Source organism: Stigmatopora argus, chromosome 16 (genome assembly GCF_051989625.1).
Source record: "Stigmatopora argus isolate UIUO_Sarg chromosome 16, RoL_Sarg_1.0, whole genome shotgun sequence".
In the NCBI taxonomy this organism is placed as follows: Eukaryota; Metazoa; Chordata; class Actinopteri; order Syngnathiformes; family Syngnathidae; genus Stigmatopora; species Stigmatopora argus.
The window spans coordinates 6,296,308-6,319,160 of record NC_135402.1 but is presented as its reverse complement, the minus strand read 5'-3'; the positions used below and the strand labels follow the sequence as shown (position 1 = coordinate 6,319,160).

At 40.1% G+C, this 22,853-nt stretch overlaps 3 protein-coding genes across 8 annotated transcripts; 1 reads left to right on the top strand and 2 right to left on the bottom strand.

The window, feature by feature from the left end:
• Window positions 1-597: 597 nt before the first annotated feature.
• Window positions 598-10,056, bottom strand: LOC144090523 (amyloid-beta A4 precursor protein-binding family A member 1-like). Its single transcript, XM_077622061.1, has 13 exons — window positions 9,811-10,056; window positions 4,230-6,047; window positions 3,751-4,005; window positions 3,633-3,672; window positions 3,355-3,500; window positions 3,237-3,269; window positions 3,046-3,132; window positions 2,703-2,903; window positions 2,016-2,195; window positions 1,554-1,766; window positions 1,351-1,470; window positions 1,147-1,287; window positions 598-1,066 (listed from the first exon to the last, which is right to left on the bottom strand). Exons 2-13 carry the CDS (start codon window positions 5,994-5,996, stop codon window positions 995-997), a joined length of 3,255 nt encoding a protein of 1,084 aa, XP_077478187.1. The 5' UTR covers window positions 5,997-6,047; window positions 9,811-10,056; the 3' UTR covers window positions 598-994.
• On the top strand, window positions 6,940-16,361 carry LOC144090526 (MAM domain-containing protein 2-like). 5 transcript variants are annotated; one of them, XM_077622066.1, is made up of 7 exons: window positions 6,940-7,744; window positions 12,475-12,630; window positions 12,739-12,986; window positions 13,082-13,166; window positions 14,362-14,486; window positions 14,638-14,787; window positions 15,307-15,785. In XM_077622066.1, the coding sequence occupies exons 2-5, from the start codon at window positions 12,477-12,479 to the stop codon at window positions 14,436-14,438; spliced, it is 564 nt and encodes a 187-aa protein (XP_077478192.1). In that variant the 5' UTR covers window positions 6,940-7,744; window positions 12,475-12,476; the 3' UTR covers window positions 14,439-14,486; window positions 14,638-14,787; window positions 15,307-15,785. The 5 variants fall into 5 exon arrangements, with proteins under 5 accessions (XP_077478192.1, XP_077478193.1, XP_077478196.1 ...); XM_077622067.1 differs by lacking the exon at window positions 6,940-7,744 and adding an exon at window positions 15,792-16,361 and having other exon boundaries at window positions 12,303-12,630; window positions 15,307-15,599; XM_077622070.1 differs by lacking the exons at window positions 6,940-7,744; window positions 15,307-15,785 and adding an exon at window positions 15,792-16,361 and having other exon boundaries at window positions 12,303-12,630.
• On the bottom strand, window positions 15,754-22,710 carry slc30a5 (solute carrier family 30 member 5). Of its 2 annotated transcripts, XM_077622064.1 has the most exons (17): window positions 22,167-22,710; window positions 21,977-22,099; window positions 21,839-21,905; window positions 21,650-21,735; window positions 21,472-21,559; window positions 21,315-21,402; window positions 21,147-21,223; window positions 20,394-20,564; window positions 20,030-20,318; window positions 19,745-19,953; window positions 19,312-19,469; window positions 18,309-18,438; window positions 17,680-17,838; window positions 17,589-17,649; window positions 17,301-17,527; window positions 16,710-16,838; window positions 15,754-16,450 (listed from the first exon to the last, which is right to left on the bottom strand). In XM_077622064.1, the coding sequence occupies exons 1-17, from the start codon at window positions 22,235-22,237 to the stop codon at window positions 16,280-16,282; spliced, it is 2,304 nt and encodes a 767-aa protein (XP_077478190.1). In that variant the 5' UTR covers window positions 22,238-22,710; the 3' UTR covers window positions 15,754-16,279. The 2 variants fall into 2 exon arrangements, with proteins under 2 accessions (XP_077478190.1, XP_077478189.1); XM_077622063.1 differs by having other exon boundaries at window positions 17,589-17,838; window positions 22,167-22,707.
• Between the last annotated feature and the right edge of the window lie 143 nt (window positions 22,711-22,853).

Sequence of the window (22,853 nt, the reverse complement as noted above, 5' to 3'; positions counted from 1 at the left end):
CTTATCAGAGAATATCAGTATTTTGAGGTAACTTCCCTTATTGTTTGCGACGTCGGAAGCATGCGCTCGTCTCTGGAAAATTGATCAAAATGCAGAAGTGACTGTGTAATACCTATTTTTAGCCTATGGGTCACCATGCTGAAATATTAATGACATTTTTCTTAGAAATTGGTGTTATTTTTGGTGCCAGTGGATCAAGTACTGTATACTGTGACAGATTTGACCGAAGTCAAAATAATATTTAGGTTGGATTTCTCGAACGGTGTTTATATTCTGTCTTTTCGAGCTTCTTGCGATTACAAACAATATATAATTTTTATAAAGTATATTCTTAAGTCAAATCAATCACTGGTATGTGGTGAAGACAATCATGGTGGATTATTTTCTTTTACGTAAATATATATTTTTTCTTTTTTTTAGTATGTGTTGTACACTATAGATTTGAAATAAATATTGTTTTTTTACTGAAGTGATTGCGTTTTACTTTCATTACTAGAATAATTCATGTTTGACAGTACAAAGTATAAAAGGAGTTATTTGTAATTGAAGTTGCATAAATCTTAAAATAAGTTCTTGAAATACAAATCTGAAACCGGATGGTGTTGGGGATGGCTTTGAGTTTATTTAGCAGTAATGAACATGCTTTGTTTCACTTGTTAAACATTTGCATTGCCCTGACAATATTTAGGTCCAACATGATGATGTACATTCAGATATAGCTATTAGACCAAAAATAACATATAGTACTCTGTTTGCTGCCTACATATACACAATAAGACCATCGATTTATCTTTGGTCCGATGTACTGTACCACATCACAGGAGCACACGACTCAAATTAAAAAAACAAAAACAAACTTGTGATGCTATTGATGTCTGTTGTTGTGCACTGTACAGATTAAGGCAATCAATTAGCGTGATGACCAAGAGGTTGCTAAGCGCTGGACACTACTTAAAGGAGTGAACGCTGGATGAAAAGACAAAAAAAAATGTGCTCATAAGTAGATGGGTTGCTCCTGTGCTGTAAGCAGGCGATACATGGCCGCAGGCATCGTCTTCATGTGAATCTGGAAGGAAGGAGACATTTTTTGGGGGGTTTATAAGCTTTAACTTAAGATCTGACCTACGTAAGAGGAGAGCATGGTACCTCTCCCATGGCGTTTGAAAGGATCTGGACAATCCTCTCGTGAGGTGTCGCCACAACACTCTGTCCGTTGATCTCGATGATGCGGTGGCCAACGCGAACGCCACCCCTTTCTGCGATGCCTCCCCTCATTAAGCTGCAGATCTGTTTGCAAATGCATACCAATCAAGGGGAGTTGAGTCACATGACTTGAGTGCAGAAACTCACAATGCCATTCTGGACACTAAATCCCAGCTGATATCTGAGGTCAGGCCTGCGAATGAGCACCATGGTAACAGGAGGGCAGCGCACTATGTTCATCTTGATCCTGCACTGGGACTTGAGCCCCTGAGGGAAGGTTTGAAATTGCATTATTCAACAGAAAAGAGGACATTGAGTTGTGTTTGGAATGTTGACATTGACCATAGTACCTTGATGATGCTCTGGCAGGTGCTGAGTGGTAAACCCACTAGGCTGGTGCCATTGATGGTCATGATTTGATCACCGATGTTCAGTCGACCGGATTTCTCAGCGGGACCGGCGTGCATCATACTGGCTATGATCACGGTGGGGAGGATGGAACCCCAGCCTGATTCCACTATCACCACGCCCAGTATCTCCCCCTTCTGCTTCTCAATGTAAACCTGAGAGCAAGGAAACAAGGTTGGCTTTTCAAAACAGCTTATGAAGTGATGTCATGATACGAAGCACAAAGTAAAACATTTTAACTCCCCACAACAAATTAATATTTACAGATTTGGTGTATCTGGAGCAAGAGTGTGTGTGTCCAAAAAGAGGGGAAAATGTTGATTTCTTAATGGTACAATGTGTATTAAAATTAAGGAGTCCTGGACAGGGTTACAGTAACTGCTGCCACCTTTTGGTTCACTTACATCTCTACAATTCTCAGATTTGGAAAAGTGGATGAGGTCATCGTTGTACATGTCCTGAGTGTTGAGTAGATCGCTATACTCCCTCTGGCTCAGATCCTCGGGGTCGATCCCGTTGGCCCTGAGGAATTCCTGATAGGCCACACTGAAGGACTGACCAATGGACTGCGCAATCAGTTGGGCCTAAAGAAGACATGACATTATTGTCATCCAGAACAAGATCTTAAATTGCTTCTTATCAGGTATATTTCTATTATATTACTGCACATACTCTTTCAAGACATTATAGCAAATGCCCTTTTTTAATGTTGATAGTGAATGCCTGCATTCCATCAATGGGACAATTGCCAGTTACTCATGCGTAAAAATTGGCACAATTCTACCATTATAACCTCCAGTTAGCTAACAACAATCATTTTGAAATGCCGCAATTTGTATAGAATAGTTCAGTATTGTTATTCAATTTCCACAATCTATGTATTTTGTCTTTTTTCCTGCAACCGTAAAGACCCTCAGAACTAGACCCTGGTAGCTGAAGTAATTTGGAGAAATTATAATTTTGAAATTATACAAAAAAGTGCTTGGAACTCAAGTGAATTTCAATATTACAGTAGAATGGTCTCCACAATCCCAATGATTGAAATTTGAATTTGGATCAATCAGAACCTAAATATAAAAACAATAACTCACATCTTCAGACTCAAACACGTGACAGATCATCCTATAGAGCCGTCTGTCGTCATTGGACATGGTGGTTTGCTCAGCTGGGTGCTCCAAGTTTTCTTGCGTGCTGCGGGAACGGACCATCTTGCCCCGAGCCATCAGGACGACCATGTTGCCAATGTCGGCAATGTATGAGATAGTCCTCAGCGGCAAATCCATTAAAGACTCCTGAAAAAACACATTTTGAACTTCAGAAAAAGTTCTTAAAAGTTTTACGGAGTTACATTTTAACGCATTTGCACCTTCGCTCTTATATGACAAAAATAAATAAATACAACGTTCCATTTATACTAAGAAGTTGAAATATTACCTGAGTATCTGCATTGAGGACTTTGATTCTTTGCGTGGACATGAATAGATCCACCTCAGCAGAACATGGAGTCTCACTGTCAGGACTCTGTAGAAAACATCAATGTAAACAAGATGGTAATAATTAGCTTGAATTCAAAACAAACTAACATTTAGATCAAATCTTTATAAAATGAAATACAAACATCTTACATTTTTATTGTTCTTTGCTTGCTTCTGAGCTGACTGCAGTGATATAGAGAACAATTCAGAGATCAATATCCTATAATTCCATTCATAATTCATCATACAAATGTCACCTTGTCCTTACCTGCACTCTATTCATGGCTTCTTGCGCTTGTTGCATTCGGGCACTCTTTGTGGGCGTCCGCTCTGATAGCAGGTGTGTGCAGCCCAAATAGGTTGCAGCAAAGATGATGCCGTCAATAAGGTCATCGGGGTCACATGGTCCCGGGACTAGGCATATCAATTGCACTCAATAAGTACAAGCAAGACAACAATAAGACAGACTGTAATCTGAATATACTGTGCCCAGTATTCATCCATTTGACACATTGAAGTCAACAATCTGATCAAGTGTACACTTACCATCCACAAATGTGGGAAATGATGGGAAAGATCTGCGAATCTGTAGAAAACAGCATAAGTTAACAACAGAAATAGTTGTTTAATTGTTTTCTCATGTTCTTGTGATTTTAAAAATCACCTCTTGGACAGGTGGCTGCTGGGTAGGGGGTTGAACTTGATGCCTTGGCTGCTGAGGTGGATGATGGGGTTGTGTTTGATCAGGTTGTACGCATGAGTGTGGCGGTGTGACGGGATCCCCCCTGATTTGACGTCCTTGGGACTGATGCTCGCGATATTGTTGTGTATAAAGCGATCGAGAGGACTCAACAGTCTGTGGACTACCAGACTCCGGGTCTGACGCTGATCCGTGCTGGGATGGAGACCTGGAAAGAGACTGAGAAAGGGAAAGAGGAAAACAATGGAAGGAATTTCAAAAAAGGAAGATTTTGCAATCAGAATATTTGCGCTCTTGTTGAGTTGTTGTTGTTGTTGTTGTTGTTGAATGACACGTGCATTCATTTGTAGAAATTACCACTAGACATGAAGTAGTTGAACTATAATTGGAGTGATTCACAATATTTGTCCTTATGTTGCATGCAAAAAAGAGGTCCTACTTACATGGCCTGTCATCATCTGCAGTGGATCAACCTCCTCTGTAGGACTGATTTCCTGTCTCATTACCCAAATGGGCTCTACAGGCTGGTCAGGCATGTATGGGGACCTTATCGTCTTGGTCTTGACCTCTTCGATGGCCTCCCTGATGTCTCTTATGACTAAACTGATGGCTTCCCCTGGGACCTTTGAAGATTCCTCTGGCGAGAGGCAAACTTCATCCTTGGTCTCTTCGGAGACGCTCTGAACAGATGCTGGATATTTCGTCTGTGCTTGTCGAGGTGCGTGCCTGAAATTTTTCTGGATGGGGCTTTGATTAGCACTCACCCCCTCCCCATCGGACTGAGCATCGTAGTGGTGGAGCCGGCAGCCGACGGAGCTATCCACTTGAGATGGATGGGACCCTCGGTCTTTGCCTCGCTTTGGCGCAGGGTGGCCTCCCTTCAGAGGAGAGGCTTTTTGGAAATTCTCCACTCTGTGCCCGGTAAATGGTTTAGTGTGGAACCCTTGATGGGACTCATATGGCTCAGACTTCTGATTGGACTGCATGCAAGGTTCTTCTGGATAGGGTGTCTTAAGGGGTTCTGGAAAAGATTTGGGATGGGATTTTGCCTCGGAATTTTCTACCGGGTCCACAAATGACTTTTGGTGTGACTCTGTATAAAAGTCTGCATAGGTCTTGGGGTAATACTCCAAGGTTGATTCAGAGCACTCGTCGTCGTCTTCAGGCGGTGTGTCATTGTCAGGCAGAGGGCTCATACTGGGTTCCTCGCAGAAGTGGTCTAGATGAGGGAAAAGCGGTGTGTCGGGGGACGATGGTGGGGTAGGGGACTGGAGGGGTGGCGGGCTATGCAGAGGTCCGTCGTTACTTAGAGAGCCCGCACTTTCTGTGTCTGAGCAGAGATCTGTAATTTCACTGCCCTGAGCTTCAGCATCTATCACATCGCCATTCATCTCTTCCTCCTGATTTTCCACATTCACTTCTACTTCAGAACCTTCTTGAACTATCTGCATGTCATCATGCGTGCTGCAAGTGTGATCGTTCTCCGAGTACTGATCTTCACAATTCTCTACCGGTCCTTGTTCTTTGTTCTCAACTTCTTTCACTTTCTCGTTACAGATCACGTCATTTTCTTGGAGGTGCAACGGAGGGTCAAGACTGATTGGTTCAGGTGAGTAGTCGGGCGGGGTGATCGCAGCAACAGGAATTTGGAGAGATGTTCTGTCCTGGAATTGTTCTATATTGTTTTGCTGTATTCTAATTTCTCCGTAATCGTCGCTATGTTCTGGAAGCGGCGATTCCTTCGGTTCTACTATCTCTTTGATTAGTGGTTTTTGTCTTCGAGCCTTCAGCCTTGGATTTGGGTCACCACGACGGCGGTAACGGGTAACAGCTGGCCGGAGCTGTTGGGCAGGACGTGGTTTGGTGGCTTGACTTTCATCGGAAACAATTGCTTCTGAGGCAAAACTGGGAACATTACTTTGACTTTGGCCTTGGGCCTGTTCTGATGGTGGACGCCGACGCTGGCGGTGCGGACCACCACGGCCTGCAGGTATGTGATGATGGTGATGAGGTGGATGATGATGATGGTGATGATGATGGGGATTCAACTCCCCATCCGGACTGAGCATCTGACATGGCCTCCATGGTCGACGTACAGGAGGTTCTCCAGGCATTGAACTATTATTCTGCCTAGTCCTCTGAGAAACCGAGGTTGCAGAGCATTCCTCGTACACTTCTCCACTGCGTTCTTCCAGATTTTTATGGCTCATTTTGCTGGGGTTATGTGGCTCCAATATTTAGGACATAGTCCTCTCATCTACCTGGAAACAATTTAGACACAGAGATGGCAGGATTTAAAGAAATGATCATAGACCTTAGATTAAATTTAAGATTAAACTTTTTTTAAATGGCATTAACATCCCAAGGCATATGGAAAAAGTCATTACTGTTTGTTTTTGAAAATGTAAGTCAATGCCCAGCTTTAAGCAATAACAATACACCCCCTGACACTGGTATTGTTTTTCCAGTGCTCTTCCATCCAATATTATACACAGTCAGCAGATGATAGAATAAAAGAAGATCAGAAATAAAAGAATCAGCCAGGGACGACAAAGTGGGATATTTTGTTGAAATTGCATATGGACAGAGCGATGGATAGGATAGTAATCTGAATAATAAGAGTCAGTGGTAATGTGAATTAAATAGGATTAGGCTAGCAGGGTATCTAGCAGTCATTTCCTGTTGTTGCCCTTCCTTTGGATCGTGTTACCTTTTCAATTGTTGTTGTTCTCCATTAATTGGGCGTCTTATATTAATCTCTACAAAGAAAATCCCCCTTAATGTTTTATTCTTTCAATTTAATATGATTAATTGAAAACCATTTAGAAAAGTAATAGGCAGTACGTCATAAACACGATGGATTTTAGGGGTGACAATATATCGATATGGTGATATACAATACAGTGTGGCTCAAAGTCAGTCAAAGTTTTAATAATTAATTGCCTGAACTGAAAATGAAAACAGATCACACTCCCACAAAAGCAACAATCTTATGTTTCCTCACTCTGTGGAGTTTATATGTTCTCCCAGGGATTGCGTGGGTTTTCTATGGGTACGAGTATGAGTGTGAGCGTGTATTGTCTGTCACCCTGTGTGCCCTGCGATTGGCTGGCCACCAATTCAGGGTTTCCCCACCTGTTGCCCATAACTAGCTGGGTTAGGCGCCAGCACCCCCCGCGACCCCGGTGAGGATAAGCAGTTGGAAAAATGAACTAATGAAGTGTCCCCAAAGTTGACCTTGTAATCTGAAGAAAAAAACAGAGTAGCAAGGATAGACCAGAAATCCTCTCGGCACAGTTTGCATGACAGACGCCAGGCGCCTTGGGGAGAGGCTCAGCAAGGAGGGCCGGCCCAATCGCAGATGGCCCTGCAGAATGACGGTATAACTGCATAGCCTTGGGCAGAGTGCTACACTTCCATCTGTCAGGCTGGAGTGAAAGCTGCAGGGTTGAGGATTTGCTAAACCATTAACTCACTAATCCACTCCTGACAAACGCCCACTGTACATGGCACACGTGCTACTTGGGCATATAAGAACTTTGAGCTATCTATTATACAGATCGCCAATAACGCCAACTTGTTTTTTAGACTTTAATTTCACTGTCTTCCACAAACAAATCAGTTATAAAAAGAATAAAAGGCTTAGTCATTACTTGTCTAACAAAGTCAATGACAGACAAAATCAAACACACTCCAGTTTAACTCTGTTATTTTATTGCCTAACAGTCTACTTTACTAAATTAAATTGCCAATAATATGGGTAGTGTCACTTTTTGGTTTTTTTTTTGGATGTGTGTTTTCCTTGTGTGTCCTGCCTGCATGCTTTGTATACATTTTCTCTGTTTTGACCCTTCTGGCTACCCTTCAATTTGTGACCCAGGTGTTTGTATTTTCTCATCAAGCCTCTTTGTCTTTGCCTGCCTGGTTGTGAGAGTATTGCTTCATGCCACCTGTTCTTGTGAGTAAGTTTATACATATTTGTTGGTGTGGGATTTCCTCTGTTAAGTCTGTATTTTTGTTAACTTTGTCCCAGTTTTAATTATTTGTGTGATTTAGTTTTCATTAAAATCCTAAATCGTGCACAAACAAAAAAAAAAGACCAATCCCCAGCAGTTGGCAAGAGAGTAAAATAGTGTTTTTAAACAGATACATAAACAAATAACATTGTATGTATTTGATTTGGGTTTATTTGAGCGTTAAATGCGTATCCATACTGAATTATAAATTTAAAAAAATCACCATGCCTTCAATACCCATGCATTAACTTGCTGAAAATGCTGCTGAAATTGATACAAGAACAGGAAAAGAAAAGTATGATGTTGTGCTCAGTATAAAACTATAACAGATTTGAACATTTTAAGAAACTATTACTTGTCCCAAACAATTGATGCCATTTCATGAACTCAAATATTTTCTACTCTCACTATAATATGTTAAAGAGCTAGACTAGTACTTTAAATTAAATTGGCAAATGGGGGCGCACACATACTTAAGGCAATGAAATTAGCCAGAACAAAATTATTTTTGTCATTATTAAGACTTTTTTGTCATTCTGGCCGTTTGTCATTTTCACTTAATGGAAAAAAAAACTGTAGGGTATGATGCTTTTGCTTATGTAGAAATCTTTATATGAGAGGACGGCACAATTTGACATTGAGAATTTTAAAATTATTGGTGCAGCAGTAACATTCTGTTGCGCAATATCCGCAACAAAAAAAAACTTCAACCACAAAAAGACATCAAGTATTATGCAAGTTCTATCTGCCTCGAATGATGTTGTGACAACCCACTTAATCGGGAATGGCACCCAGAGCCAGAATCCAATTCTGTACTGAACTGTATTAATGTTAACTGAAATGTTGGAGTAGAAATCACTCTCTTAATGCCACGGAAACAATTACGTAGTTGATTTCTTTAAAACTTTTTTTGGTCAACTACCAAATATTGTTTTTAATTGCAGATATTAACTTGCAATGGCTGCCATTTGCCATCATCTAGGATTCACAAAATTCAGGATTTAGGGTAGGCTTAAAAAAAATTGGCCAATAGGATCAGATGCAAAAAGAATAGTTTGCAAATTATTATTTTTAAAATTTGTAATTTTATATTACCACTTATCTGAGCTCTAACTTTAATTCCATCTCAGATTCGGCAAACCAACAAAGAATTTTAAGAATACAAACAATAACAACCTGAATACTGGAGAAAATATATGTGCTATGATATTGAGATCACGGAATAAAATATTAATCAATTGCTTGATTTCCAGTATGCATCGAAACATTTTTCTGCACACATGCAATCCATGGCGTGCAAAGCTGCCTAAGCATTTGAGAACCTGGATTTATCATCTTTCTGATTCATTTTCTTAAGAGAGACTTAGAAAACCGTACCCAAAAAAGCACTTTTCCTGGATTTCTGACATCCAACCAACAATCCTATGAGTTTTATACACCTAAACTAATAGGAATGTGGCACATTGGAAGAAATATATGAATCTAATCAGAGTTTCTAGTCAGTATTGGATAGTTTAAATTTGCACAGTGGCCATATTTTGGACTTGTATTTCTTTACTGTTTAATTATTGATCTTATCATTCTGCTTGGGCTCTTCTCTCTCATCTCACTCGCACGCATGTCATGTTTCCTGCAGTGTATTCACATCATGACAACAACATATGACACACATGAACTGGGACACTGCCTCAATCCCTTCCCACTGCCTTAACTAAGCCATTTAGTATTGGCAGCCGGATGAGAATGAAGGAGCAGTGCGTTTAAAAAAAAAACAATACAAACCGCGTCCCCAGACATCATATTATTTCATAACAATGTCAAATGCACCGACGCTTATCCTTACCAATGCACAAACAAGCATTCATCCCTATTACATAAGTAAGAGAGGAACAATCTGTAACCTGTCTCCATGACTTCCATCTGGGCAGGCAGGTGTCTTAGAAATAAGGCCTTATATACATATAAACCTCCAAAAAGACCGCATCACAACACCTAGTCATCGTATTACCTGCTCATCAGTGGAGGAGAAGTCTTTCTCGGGGCCTATGCGTCCCTACCTCCATCGTCTCCCCAGCCCCGGCGCCCGCTCGCTCGCTCGCTGCGGTTCGTCTCCCCCAGAAGACGACGAATTGCCGGGCTAAAGCAGCCAGCGGGGCCCCTCCTCCTGCGCGGTGACATCACAGCGGATTAGAGATGCACAAAGCGCCTTTTTACAAGCGCTGCGGATGCTGACATGGTTGGGAGAAGGTGGCTGGGTGGGAGGAGGACGCTTTCCTCTTCGTCCTCCCACTCCTCCACGTCATCCATCCTAGGCAGCATCAGCAGCCATTTAATTTTTTTAACTCCTTGTCTGCACGTCCGTCTGCACTTGACATCCTGACGTCCAATCCATTTGAAGAGGGAGGGATGGCAGCATATGACTAAACATTTATTCGCTGCACCCTCCCACTATAGCGACTATCTCTGCGAAATGTTTGCGGCTTGAAAGCACATCAAATTTGATACACTGTACTGACTTCATACATTACGTTACATAATAACAGACATTTGTAAGCCCCCAACAAAAAATATTGTGGGCGTATTATGCAGCAGCCTGATGGTGTTTCTTGGCCCACCATGTAGGCTAATAGTGTTTCTGTAATACAACCTAAATTACCCCTCAGTTCTAGAATTTTGTGTTACTATGACAACAATAACATGATGAAAACGAAAAATTGGTCAAGTGATTGGTCAACTGCAAAATGGAGTGGAACGGATTGTAGTTAAGGTTGTTGGCAGTTAACACAAAATTGAAGCCACATCCTGTTTTTCAAGTCTGCTTTACTGAAATTCTTTTTTTTTTTGAGAGCAGGCATTAATAATTACTGGTCCTTTCTCCTTGCACACTTAGATTAATCTATACTATTCGCCTTTGTGTCAGAAGTTATTTGTAACGCAGACTGAACCCATTAAAGCGCATTAATGTTTCATTGACCGTTACATTTTTTTTTTAAAAACACTTCTCGTGCTAGAAAACCGATGACCTCAATTTACAGCAAAAGCAAAAATACTAGTGAGATCAGGGGGAAAAAAAATTAAAAGACAAATTGGACAGTTTTTGTCTTGAATTCATCACAATACTAAAAAGCCGAGCGGTGACGTGGTTAACAAATCTGGAACAGCTGAGTTAGAAACATTCTCGCGAGTATCTTCTTTCTATGACAGTCAGGTATTTAAAAAATTTAAAAAATCCATATGTATTTGATTTGATTAACTAGTCTTTCTATCTAGAAAAAGAATGGCTAATAACATTTAAACCTTTAAATGCAAACACTTATGTTCAAACTACGTGATGAGCTTTTAAAACAACTTGTTAATTATCACTGCAATAAAAATGCTGGATTTCAGTACAGTACATGCAAAAGCAAATTCGACACCAGATGAGGTCAAAGAAGGTTCACTCTGCAATAGTGACACACTTCTGTAATTTGAATTCATTATTTTTATTTGTTAAGGGCTTAAGATGAATCCCTTGGAATTGTCCAGAAAAAAACGATGGAGGCTCCAAATTTTTACCATAAAAAAACATACCATTGCTACTTGATCATACAAACAGGAAAACTAATGTGAAAATGACATGTCCGGCGTGTCTTCAGTTATTTCTTGGCATTTAAAAGTAGCTAATCTGATTTTTCTCTTGAATGCATGCAGACCTACAACATGTAAGATCAAAAAGAAGCTTTCACTCTTCTGAAAAATACAACGTTCCCATAATTTCGACTTTATAAAATGTTTGTGAGTCATTCATCCTCATAAATCAGTATTTAGATCTAAATACATATTAAGTGCAGGAAACGCTGAGAATATAGTAGTTTAAATATCAGGATGTAATCAACGCCGATGAAATGGTTAAATTCCTTTGTAATGATGATCAATGTGGCATTATGGCTGGAAAGGAAATAAATGTGAAGAGGCAATGATGGCAGCGAAGCTCGCCGCAATTTGGATAATCCCTTTTAGTCTCGGCTTTACTGGAGAATACAGGATGATTTAGGTCACGCCTTAACCGACTCTAAGCGTCATCAAATCAAATGGATTTCGTCTGCTTAAAGTAAATTTATTAGTGAAAGCTAAAATAAATTCTATGACCACTTCATTTTCGTTGTCAGTCAGTCAAGTCAAATTTTCTCATCAGAAATTGGATGGGAATTCTTCAAGCTTTTCAGTCACTTCCAGTGAGTGAAGTCAAAAGGAGTTGGACGTCTAGAACCGTCAATGGCAGAGAGGGATGAGCATTCACTGACTGGCTTTCCAATTTAATGAACTGGGTGTCTATCACAGTCCGTGAGCTGGTTTCAACAGTAGATATTTAGATATTAAACTCTCTCTCTCTCATGAATATAATTTTGAGAGCTGGTTTCAACAGTAAACTCTCTGTCATGTTGTCAAACGTCCGGGCGACCAAACGCCCGGGCAACCAAACATCCGGGCGACCAAACGTCCGGGCGACCAAACGTCAATGGCTGGAAAAAAAATCATTTTTGCTCACTTATTAGTTTTAGAGTTGTTGATTTTGATCACTTATACATTTTGGGCATTTTTGGATACAGGTACAAGTTTTCCATAGGTTTTTATTTTTTAAATTTGATTTTTCCTAAAGGCACTTCAATTTAATCCTATTTTCTGGGTACAGGAATGTCATCATCTCTTCCCGGCTGCTGCGACTTTGCAACGGGGCTGTGTGGTTACACTCAGGATAAGCAGAATGATGCTGCAGACTGGGAGTGGAGGAGAGGGCCCACCCTGACCTCCTATACTGGATCCAGAGGAGATCACACCAGTGGACTGGGTAAGAGTGCACCTATGCTTTGCTTTATTTTCCCAAGTAACCCTATTATGATCAACACTAAGTTACACAGTAGCTGTTGATACCTGTGTGCTTGACTTTGATTGACAGGATACTACGTATACATGGAAGCCTCTCCTCCCATGTTGCCCGGCCAGAGCATCCGCCTGGTGTCCCGCCCTCTCAGGGGATCCCAGTGCTTACGGTTTTACTACCAGATGTACGGTTCAAGTACGGGGCAGCTAAGTGTCCACATACAAAAAGACACAGGAGACCTTTTGTTGTGGCAAAGACGCGGCGTGCAGGGCATCGCGTGGCTGAGAGCCACGGTGGACTACCAGAGCGAGAGTCCATATCAGGCAAGGTGGAGAAAATTCTCGCTCACGGGACACACTGCCACAGCAGTTTAAAAGTAGAGTCAAATTATGAGTTGGCTTTTTCCTTACCGCCTCAGATTGTATTTGAAGCGACCAGAGGATCATCAGTAAGGAGTGACATCGCCATTGAGGACATCATCTTGGAGGGCAGGCCTTGTCCAGGTAAATAGCCACTTTTTATTTCAGGCTTTATTCTGAAAAAATGACCATGTATAGGAAGGCTTTTTTTCTTCTTAAAAATGACCATGTATAGTAAGGCTTTTTTTTCTTAAAATTGACCATGTATAGTAAGGCTTTATTCTTAAAAATGACCATGTATAGTAAGGCTTTATTCTTTAAAAAAGGACCATGTATAGTAAGGCTTGATTCTTTAAAAAAATGACCATGCTTACTACAGTAAGGCTTTAATCTTTCAAAAATGACCACGTATAGTTAGGCTTTTTTTCTTAAAATATGATCATGTATAGTAAGGCTTTATTCTTAAAAAATGACCATGTATAGTAAGGCTTTATTCTTAAAAATGACCATGTATAGTTAGGCTTTTTTTCTTAAAATATGATCATGTATAGTAAAGCTACTTCTTAAAAAAATGACCATGTATAGTGAGGCGTTTTTTCTTAAAAATGACCATGGCTAAGGCTTTATTCTTAAAAAGAAGACCACGTATAGTAAGTCTTAAATCTTTCAAAAATGACCATGTATAGTTAGGCTTTTTTTCTTAAAATATGATCATGTATAGTAAGGCTTTATGCTTAAAAAATGACTATGTACTATAGTAGGGCTTTATTCTTAAAAAGACCATCTATAGTAAGGCTTTATTCTTTAAAAGAAGACCACGTATAGTAAGGCTTTTTTTCTTAAAATATGACCATGGATAGTAAGGCTTTATTCTTTAAAAAAAAGACCATGTTTAGTAAGGCTTTATTCTTAAAAAGAAGACCATAGTAAGGCTTTTTTTCCTTAAAAATGACGATGTATAGTAAGGCTTTTTTTTCTTCAAAAAAATGACCATGAATAGGAAGGCTTTTTATCTGAAAAAAATGACCATGTATAGTAAGGCTTTATTCTTAAAAATGACCATGTATAGTAAGGCTTTATTCTTTAAAAAATGACCATGTATAGTAAGGCTTGATTCTTAAAAAAATGTCCAGCAACGATTGCGTTTGTTGCCGGCGCGACGCAAACGTATTTCGGACCAATACAAGTTTTTGGGTGGCTTACTTGAAATACTAGCAAATAGCCAGTGTCTTTTGATTTTTTAGGCCATTTATTTTAACTAATTTTGATGTAATGATTAAATGTAAAATGTAATTTTTAAAGGTTTTTTTAGTAAAAGGTAATTTGTCTTATGTCGCAGGTGCACCAAGAGTACATCTGTGGGGTTTGAACCAGCTTCCACTCCATGGTAGGCATATACTCTACTGTGTGTGCTAAAGGGCCCTCCCATCTTCCCACTAAACTTGGACTGGCCAGGTATTTTCGGTAAGAGGGCGCTCAAGGAATTTGGCTAAGTGTGCAAGCCACCTCCCTGCTAATTTAGGTCAATTATTTTAACTAATTTTGATGTAATGATTAAATGTAAAATTTATTTTTTAGGTTTTTTTAGTAAAAGGTAATTTATCTTATGTCGCAGGTGTCTCTCCCGCCGAAGGCGGGAGAGGCACCAAGAGTACGTCTGCGGGACGCGAACCAGCTTCCACTCGGTGGTAGGCGCATACTCTACTGTGTGCGCCAAGGGGCCCACCCACACACCCACTAAACTTGGACCGGCCAAGTATTTTCGGTAAGAGGGAACTCGACTCATTTGACTAAGTGTGCAAGCCACCTCCCTCACTCAGCATGGTCGTAATTTGGCTAAGTGTTTTGATTTTTTAGGCTAAGTATTTTAACAAATCTGGATGTAATGATTAAATGTAAAATTTATTTTTTAGGGTTTTTTAGTAAAAGGTAATTTATCTTATGTCGCAGGTGTCTCTCCCGCCGAAGGCGGGAGAGGCACCAAGAGTACGTCTGCGGGACGCGAACCAGCATCCATTCGGCGGTAGGCGCATACTCCACTGTTGCGCCAAGGGGCCCACCCACACACCCACTAAACTTGGACCGGCCAAGTATTTTGGGTAGGAGGGCGCTCGACTCATTTGACTAAGTGTGCAAGCCACCTCCCTCACTCAGCATGGTCGTAATTTGGCTAAGTGTTTTGATTTTTTAGGCTAAGTATTTTAACAAATCTGGATGTAATGATTAAATGTAAAATTTATTTTTTAGGTTTTTTTAGTAAAAGGTAATTTATCTTATGTCGCAGGTGTCTCTCCCCGCCGAAGGCGGGGAGAGGCACCAAGAGTACATCTGCGGGACGCGAACCAGCATCCATTCGGCGGTAGGCGCATACTCCACTGTGTGCGCCAAGGGGCCCACCCACACACCCACTAAACTTGGACCGGCCAAGTATTTTGTGTAGGAGGGCGATCGACTCATTTGACTAAGTGTATAAGCCACCTCCCTAAAAAGTATGGTCCTGCCCACTCGTTTTTTTATTTGACCTGAAAAGTGAGAAGTTGGAGGAACGGGGGAATCCAACCGATGACCTTTTGTATGGTAAGTCGGTGCTCTAATATTGAGGCCAAGTATCCGTTTCAGCTGAAGAGTGAAAATTTGAAGGATGTGGGAATCAATTCACGCCAGATTGTGTATTGTATCAATATGGTGCATGTCCTGTTTTTGATCTGAAAAAAATGTACAGGAAGTAACATCTGGTGCAAGATCTTGATGTATTTGTCCTCTTTGCAGCAACAGAGACTAAGGCCCCTGTGGAAAAGTCCAACAAGATTGAGTAGAAGAAAAACAGCAGTATCATGCAGGATGCATGTTTTTTGTTTTGTTTTGTTTTGTTTTTTACATTCACTCTAAAAGCTTTTTTTACACAAAAACTTGGTCACATTCCATAAGGTGTCTTTTAATAGAGTATCACATTTCCCACTGTAACAACAGTGTTAACGCAGTATTTTTCTTCACAATTATATGCATTAGATTAATGCTCATTGCGCTAATAAAGCCACAGAGTTGTGATTTTGATGAGGTTCTCTCTTTCTTGTCTGTCCAGCAAAACTAAACTCTGTTAGCAAAATGTTTTTCTTGGGGTCTGAAACTGTTCAGATTAAAAACGACTATATACTGTTGTATTAATGTCACACACACGCATTTAACTTTTGTCCATACACCAACTGAAAAAGCGTCGGAATGGATGGTTTCATTTGGTCCCAAGTACTGTATGGATATTACATAATACATGTCCCATCATTCATGTGTTTCAAAGACTCCATCTGTTGTGTCATAATTAAAATATCCTGAAATCCGTTACTGAGGCCTGACATATGTTGGAAGTATGCATCCTTTTCTACCTGCACTGACAGATTATTCACGCCGGCATCTTTCAAAATGGCCGTCACCTGCAAACGAACAAGCAGTCCGATCAATTTCAGAAATTATGGATTCATCGTTACTCGTGTTGTACAGTACAGTAGAGTAGAGTAACATGAAATAGCATGTCAATATGTATTTTTTCAAATCTAGTTTACAACCTTTTGTTGCATTAAGGGGATCGATATCGGTAGCCCAAAAAAATGGTATTAGTGTAACACTAATAATAATAATAAGGAAAAGTTGGAAATTATGGAAATCAATTATGAAATTGTAGTTGCCACAGACCTGCTGTACAATGCGCTGCTCCACTACATCCAACATGACCTGGAGGTGGATGGTGCCTGCAACCACGCTGGCGGAATGTCTCCAAAAGTGAGGATCTCTGAATGACAACACTCCTTCAATCTTCTCAATCTGGGAAACACAATCCAGAAAGTGTCTTGGATCAACTGGCACACAACTTCATCCTTTCCATGACTTCATTCATAAAAGACAAAATGCTAGATTGTCCACAGCTGTTCCATCTATAGCCACAAAAGTATTAATACACACCTCTTCTAAAAGGCGCAACTCTATCACAGTTAATCATTTGTTCCCACTTGCACTGTTACACGTTTAAGTGATTTTTTTACAGAACAAAAAGTCCAAATATGGAGCTGCAATTTGGCATTACATTTAGCATTAAGATAGCAGACAAACGTCAGATTATTGATATTATTCCATTATCAAAATACCATTTTATCTTTTACACCATTTATAATCGCAAATCATATCATATTGGGAGGTACCAAGAGGTTTTCCTTCCAATAGAGCAGATTTTTAACTGCAGGTGGATCTGTCTAATAAACAACCATAGCCCCACATCAGTCTTCTTACCTTATGCAGTGCATTATTCAGTTCCTTTTCATGCTCTGGTGGAATTCTCAAAAGAAGAACCTCGCAAGCATCTTTGAGTAGAGGAATGACACTGAGGAAGATGAGTGTGGCGATGAAGAGGGAGCAAATGGGATCGGCGATCAACCAGCCAAATTGGCGTATGAGGATGGTAGAAATGATGACGCCGACGCTGCCCAAAGTGTCAGCCAGGACGTGGAGGTAAACACCTGCTGAAAACATTTTCCTGGTTAAATCGGGATGGGTGAAATAGGAGCGCCGAGCAAGCACCTCTCATATTGGCATTCATGCCCCCGCCGCCTGAGCTGTGAGAATGCCCGTGTCCGCCGTGTCCGTGTCCTCCGTGCCCGTGTCCGCCGTGGGAGTGGCCATGCCCGCCGTGACCTTGGTCGGCATGGGAGTGGCCGTGGTGCGAGTGGCCGTGGTCGTGCCCCGAGCAGCTTTTGCCTCCGTGGGAATGGGCGTGGCTGAAAGCGCAGATTCCCACCAGGTTCACCAATAAGCCGCCGACGGACACCGGCTGAAGGAGAAATGATAGACGAGAGATACTTTGCTTTAGACAACACTCAAAGTCACGCTTAACGGTTTGAGGGATCCTTAGGTGAACCCCTCCATTTTCCAGGAAATGACTTAAAAGTAGCACGTTCAATAAAGGTGAAGTTACACTAAGGATGTCTTTAAAAGGACGAGCTAGGACGAACCTTCAAACGGTGTCTTCCAACTAGACTGTAACTGTTAACAAAGTGCCCATTTCTTTGTAACACTAACTTTTTGTTTGACATTTGCAGATTCCACATCTAGGCAGACCTGATCTTAATGACATGATTTATGTTCTTGAGTGGACATCGCCCCTGCGCACTAAAGCATTTGCCTAACATTGATTGTTTAAAAACAAATTCATGGGTAAAAATTCATGAGAATACGACAATACAGCGACACGGTCACGCAACAGAGATTTACAAGAAAATAGAAAAGAACAATTTGACTCACAGTCAGCATGTCCGTGTTTATGTTGGGGGGATCCACTAAACGGGTAACTGACTCCATGAAGACAAAGAAAGCGATGACCATCAGGAACAGTCCATTGATGAACCCAGAAAGGATTTCTACACGGCCGTAACTGGGAAGACAAACAGATACTCATTTTAAAACCCACCTGCATTTAAAATGTATATTACAGTAACACAGTACGGGTGCCCCGACATACGAGGAGTTTGAGATACGAGTAAAATTCAGGCAAATATTTGCCTTGAGATACGAGACAAATTTTGAGATACGAGTCTTTCTCGCCGCATCTCCCTCGTGCAAAGATATCTACGAGCACTGGGCAGTGTTGCATTTTTTCTGTGTTTTTTGCATTAGTCAGTGCAGAATTAAAAGAAACACAATGGGTCCAAAGCAAGGCGGTGCAATGAAGGGTAGTGCAAAGAAAAGGTGTATGATGACAATCGATATTAAGCACGAAATAATCGAAAAACAGTGTACGTGACTGAGCTGGCTCGCCAATACGTATGAAGAAGCAGGAAGTACGCCTCGAAAGCCGCCTTGGTTATTGCACAGGAAGATTTTAATTTAGTGTAATGTAAGATTAAAACAGTGTGTGTGTGTAGAGGAATCTAAGTTCATGTAAGTTAAATTTAAAGTTTATGTTATGTTATGAGCGCATTCGTCAAGTCTCTCTCTCTCACCGTATTGTACTGGATAGTGTCTCATTTTAGTATTAAACATCATAACCACTAGGAAGGAATTTGTTACTCTGTTAGTTGGTGAATTACAACCAATAAAAATAAGTTTTTCCATTGTACTATCCTGTTTTTTGGTGTTTTTTTCAAAGGGTGTGAATGAATTAATTTGTATTTAGTTCATTTCTATGGGAAACGTTGATTTGAGATGAGTAAATCAAAATACGAGCTCGGTCCCAGAACGCATTAACCTCGTATCTCAAGGTATGACTGTATTACAATATCTCCCGATGAGGTCTGTGCCATTTTACCCATAGGAGAAGATCCTGGTTGCTTTCCAGCGAGTCATCAGGGCGGCAAAGAGACCGAGGACAAGAGCTGAGCAGTCAAACAACATGTGGAAGCCATCCGAGATCAGTCCCAGGCTGTTAGTCCAAACACCATAAAACAGCTCAACAAAGGTGAAGGCCTGGAACACAGAGTTTAGCAGGAAAAGCCATGAGCTGGACTTAACTCTAGGGATAAGATCACCTGCTATGGTTTGGTCAGCTAATGAGTTAAGACAAAAATAAACAAAATAATCCATAAGCAGAATGCATAAATGTATAAAGCATATTTTATAATATATATGCATTTAAGAAGATGTCCATCAGATTACTTAACCCTAACCCAATAACAACGACAAACAAACAGACATAAATAATCAATAAATAATAACAATAACTAATAAATAAATAAAAATACCAGGTTGAGACACAGGAAATAGAAGATCTGTCTGGAGTCGTACTCCTCCAGAATTTGTTTCAAGGAATCTTTGATAAAGCGGGGCAGGGACTGTGACGTGTGCTGCAGAGCGTCACCCATGAAGTTGTACAAAGGAGTCCCTTCGGGTGAGTAACCAACCAAGGTGCCCTTTTGACCTTTCCTTGATGGAGATGAGAGAATGCTGGATGCTGAAGAGGATAAAAAGATCGACAATAAAGAAAAAATAAATAAGTGTATTTCATCACTCGCGAGGGTCATACTTACACATTATGAAGAAAATGGCACTGACGAGAACTCCACTAGATAGCACGTGTTCCGTACTGTTCCCCTGTAGTGGTTTGCTCATAGAGCGTAACTGGTCAGTCAGCGGGTGTGTCCAAAAGTTGGCGAGCAGCAGGGCGCTGGAGAAGAGGGCAAAGGAGCCATAGCGGGCGCACCGCTGTACCTCCATTTTGGCATTGCAGATGGCCTCCACGTAAAATTCCAGGATCATCAAAGAAACGATGATCATGGCAAACGGGAGGATGAGAGTCGACCACGAATCCACTTTACTCTAAGGAAAATAAAAAAGTAAACTGTTAAGAGCCGAGAAGAGAGTAAATGCAGGTGATAATATATTTGCGCGTACCTCCGTGGTGAATGACAATATTATGACCCAAGGCAACAGTACTACAGAAGACACCAGGTTGTCCAAGGCATACAGGCGCTTGGCTCCTCCGAGCTCCACTGAGAGTTTCCTTGCAGCTGTGTGGAAGCCCACCTTTAGGCACAGTGAGACCACCAGCAGCACGACACCTCCCTGATGAGAAGATAAGGTTTTCTTACGTGGAGTACTATTGGACAGTATTGGATTTGGTCATGTGATCAGATTCCATCTGGTAGTTTTTAGTACCATCATGCTTTTCAGCTCCTGTAAATCAAACTACTAGACAAACATGTCCGCTAAATGGAACTACTTTTCTTTAGAAACTAATCCATAACATAGCATCATGTAATATTTGTAAAAAAAATAATAATAATATATATATATTTTTTAAGTATTTCTTGAGGCCAGCAAGGCACACTTTAATACAAAAAAGAATGTGACTTCATTTATTCGTGATGTTATCTTTTGTATCATTTTATCGGTCTAAAAATATGGATGTTGGAAACATATCTTGATAAAGATCAGATTGGATTGGAAGTTATTTTAATTTTTTTAAATCTGCATTAGCATATTGGTACGCTGTACATGGAGCCAAACTCTATTAAAGACCTCTGAACTGCTTTTATAAAAATACTACATGTAATTTTGACTTGACTAGTATATAAGAATAAACTCTGACACATTCTATTGTGGAATATTGAGGCTTCAATAGTTCAGATATAATACCAAACTTACTTTATGGTCTGCAAGCCCTAAAAATGCAATGGTGGTGTACAGAAAATGCGTTAGCGCACTGTCGTGATGTCCTTCGGCTAATTAGAAGAGAAATTAAGGGTGTCACTCAGGAAAAGTGGAAACAAAAACAAAAACAATTTAAATAAAAAGTGTATAATTTAAGGATACGATGCTCTGCCATTTTTGCCATGAGATCATCATTGTCAAAGAGGAGTAGGCAGATCACTGCAATGATGAACAAAGCAGCACCTCTGGTCTGTAGGACAAGTATGTAGAAGTTGAGTCATCATTGTGGTGTTGAACTCCAACAGGTTTACACGTTTACCTTTGATGGTCCACCTCCCGAGCTGGTAAAGAGAACACCAAGGAGAGCAATCACCACAACGTCACTGTGCTCAAAAAGTAGTAATGTCCTGTAAACACACAGAAAAAGAAAATAGTTTACATATTACATCTACAAATCAAGTTGCATTGGCATATTATAGGATGAAATAAACATTTACCTCAGGGGTCCACAGAGAGTCAGACCAAAAAAGCCCAGTAAGGATATGACACAGCTAAAAATACTGTGCTTTAGTAACTTTATCCACTATGAAAAATGAAAGGAAAAATAAAAATCTTTATCATCATACCAAGCAGAAATGCAAAGGGTGTAAAATTTTGAACTATAAAAAATAATCTACATCTAATACCTGTCTTTTTGAGATGACTTTTCCAGAAGAAAAAGGTTTTTGAAAGAACAGCAAAATAAGAGCAGATCTGAAAGGAATAATATCAATCATCATTGTTGACACGATTTCAGACATATTTTCATAGAAATTGATACTCACCCGAACTTTAATATGAAGATAAATTGAACAATATGAACAACCTTCAAAATGTCATATGATTCAAAGACCCCCAAGGCCTTCAAGATCTTTGTGATGATGAGTAACACCAAGTATCTGGTTAATCTGAAGATCATACGGCGTTTACATGAACATATGAATGTTTTCTGCTAAATTATGAATTTTGCCTTACCTGGAATTGGGCACCTCAACCATCCCCAGTTGCCCACCAGAAAGGACATTGTTGCTGTATTTCTCATCCATTTTTAACCGACCGGCTTCAAGTCCCTACCATTATTGCTATCTCAAAATAGAACTTAGTTTTTAGAAATAAAACACAGCGGGAGATTCCGCTGTGCTCGCGATCAAAACATTGTCATATTTGTCATTTATTAATATCCACGTTGGCAAACGAACCATAGGAGAGTAGCTTTCTGTGCTGTTAGCTACGAGCTGGCTATCTAGATCAGATTGACACCGATTGTTTTTCGCCCTTCCAAGTTGTTAGATGAAACACATCTTTTAAAGCTTAAAAGTATTTCTAACAGTTTAGTAGTGTTAAATGGCGATCGTGCCTAAAACAAAAGACGAACTATACCGAGACAAGCTGCTACAAACATTTCCGGACACGATAATCAAGCTACGTCATCAAAAAGCTTCGCGAGAAACCCTGCTGCGCATGTTGTGCGCATTTTTTCCACTAAATTATCAAAAAACATTCAAAATAATTTAAAACTTATTCTACCAATTATCTTTGCAACTTTTTAAAAATGTTTTTGTTTTTGGAGTAAATTGTGAATTGATGCGTTTGCAGTTTTCATTATTATTATTATTAATTATTATTATTATTGTCATTATTATTATCATTATTGTAATTATT